We start from the raw sequence: 1927 nt of genomic DNA, 5'->3' as shown, positions 1-1927 counted from the left end.
CATGCATCTCACCTGGTAATCTCCAATCTTCAAGGTTACCATCTGGGCATTATTGTGCGGGTGCTGCACTATATCCAAGTCGGCCTCAGTGAAAGAAATCATCGGTCCCTGATATTCACTTGTTCTGGTTTTTTTTTGTTGGATCTGATATACAAGTTGTAGGTGCCGTACTCTCTGGGTCTCCCCTTGAACTTCATTCTCATTGACCTTCAAGTGAATCACATTGATTACTCGAGGTCCTTATGCCTGCTGTGGTGGTAGTGGGAGAGGTAGTGCTGCTGGTGCATGGGGTAGCTTCATGTGCTCTTCCCTTGTCTTCGCTTTGTTTACTAGGTTTTTCAAGTGACATTATTTGACCAGATCCTCTAAGTGTGACTTCAGAGTCCTACATCCTTGAGTTAGGTGCCCATTCTCATTATGGTAGGTAAAATGCTTCCCAGTGCTCCTACCCATGAACTCACCAGGGACCTTCTCCGGTGCTCTGTAGTACGGCTGGTTCCTAATCCTTCCCAAAACTTTATAGATCGAGATCTTGAATACCGTGCTGACCACTTGCATAGCCCTTGCTCCTATTTCTTGTCTGTCAACACTGGCATTCCCTCGGCCTCGCTTCAGCGAGCTGTTTCTCCTTTCTTGTTTCAGCGTCCTTGCTCCTTGTGTGTCTTCCTCTGCTCTGACATATGTCTCAATTCGTGCCATGAGCTCTTCCATGCTCTTCGAAAAGGTTTTTGCAAGTGATTTTCGAAGTGAGCATTTATCATCCAGGCCATTCTTGAAAGACACGACTACTAGGGAATCTTTAGAGCTAGAATTTTGTTGTAGACCTCATAGTATCTCTTGGTGTAAGCCTTGAGGCCTTTGTTATCACTAATCTTTAGAGCCAATAGGGAATCTACCCTCAGTGGCTGTGACTTGTCAGTAACAAACCTAGCCACAAACATCTCGGCCAGGCCTTTCCAACTCTTCATAGTTCTTTTCTGCAACTTATGGAACCAATTTGATGTTATCTCCCCAAAGGATGAGGGGAATACTTTACATAGCAGCTGCTCGAGCTCATTCTCGTTTCACAAAGCCATTGAATTTAAATACAAACCAACATGAAAGTTTGGATTAGACTTACCATCATAGATTTGAAACCTTAGCATGTTGAATCTCTTTGGGGCTTCAAACGTATCCAACTCCACCGAGAATGGCATCGTCAGCTTGACGGTGGACGTGATCTCGGCGTTAAGCCTCTTCCTCTCGAGGTAGTCTCTCAAATTCTTCTTCGTTCTACCTAGAGCATGGCTATCAATATATTTTAGGTTCTTTGGCGTGCTGCTCCTGGTATAATTGTGCGTCCTCTTGGACTTCCCTTCATCCACTACATCAAAACAGAGGCCCTGCCCTTAGGTATGCCGAGATCCTTTGACATAAGTCCCCTTGGTTTATGGTGTCTTGTGCGACTCACCTCGTATTGACTCTATTTGCCTGACATTCCGTGATGGCTGATGTGAGTGCTCCTGTCCCTTGCCATGCTGTGGGACCACTGGGACTGTCTTTTGTCCTTTTTCTAGGCATCAGTTTTAGCTTCTAGTGCCGGGGTGTCCTGCAACAGGAATGGTGGTTGCATCACGTTGTTTTTCATCATAAAGTTGACCACTAATTGTAGGTCTACCAACTTGTTTTCCATTCTTTTTATCTCTCCATCGCTTCTTAGGCATCTATCCTTCCATACCTGGAGGTTGTTTTCATTGTAGTATTCATCTCGGCCTCCCTTCTTCAGGACGTTACGCTCCTTATCGGCATCATTTTCCCTAGGATTTGGTTCTTGTACTCCTTCATTACGGTTTTCTTCCCTAGCATTAGGACCCACATGTTCCTCCTCCTCATTATGGATGTCGTCCCAAATTTTTTCTTCCTACCCGTAGTTGGCTATCTATTCTCC

At 45.1% G+C, this 1927-nt stretch overlaps 1 protein-coding gene across 1 annotated transcript; it reads right to left on the bottom strand.

Annotated features, from left to right (window-relative positions):
- Positions 1 to 348: 348 nt before the first annotated feature.
- On the bottom strand, positions 349 to 968 carry LOC114315310 (uncharacterized). The gene is made up of 2 exons (XM_082896783.1): positions 825 to 968; positions 349 to 771 (listed from the first exon to the last, which is right to left on the bottom strand). Exons 1-2 carry the CDS (start codon positions 966 to 968, stop codon positions 349 to 351), a joined length of 567 nt encoding a protein of 188 aa, XP_082752909.1.
- Between the last annotated feature and the right edge of the window lie 959 nt (positions 969 to 1927).

Source organism: Camellia sinensis, chromosome 12, assembly GCF_055761805.1.
Source record: "Camellia sinensis isolate YWXY chromosome 12, ASM5576180v1, whole genome shotgun sequence".
NCBI lineage: Eukaryota > Viridiplantae > Streptophyta > Magnoliopsida > Ericales > Theaceae > Camellia > Camellia sinensis.
The sequence above is the reverse complement of the archived record's forward strand: the minus strand, read 5'-3'. Positions and strand labels throughout refer to the sequence as shown.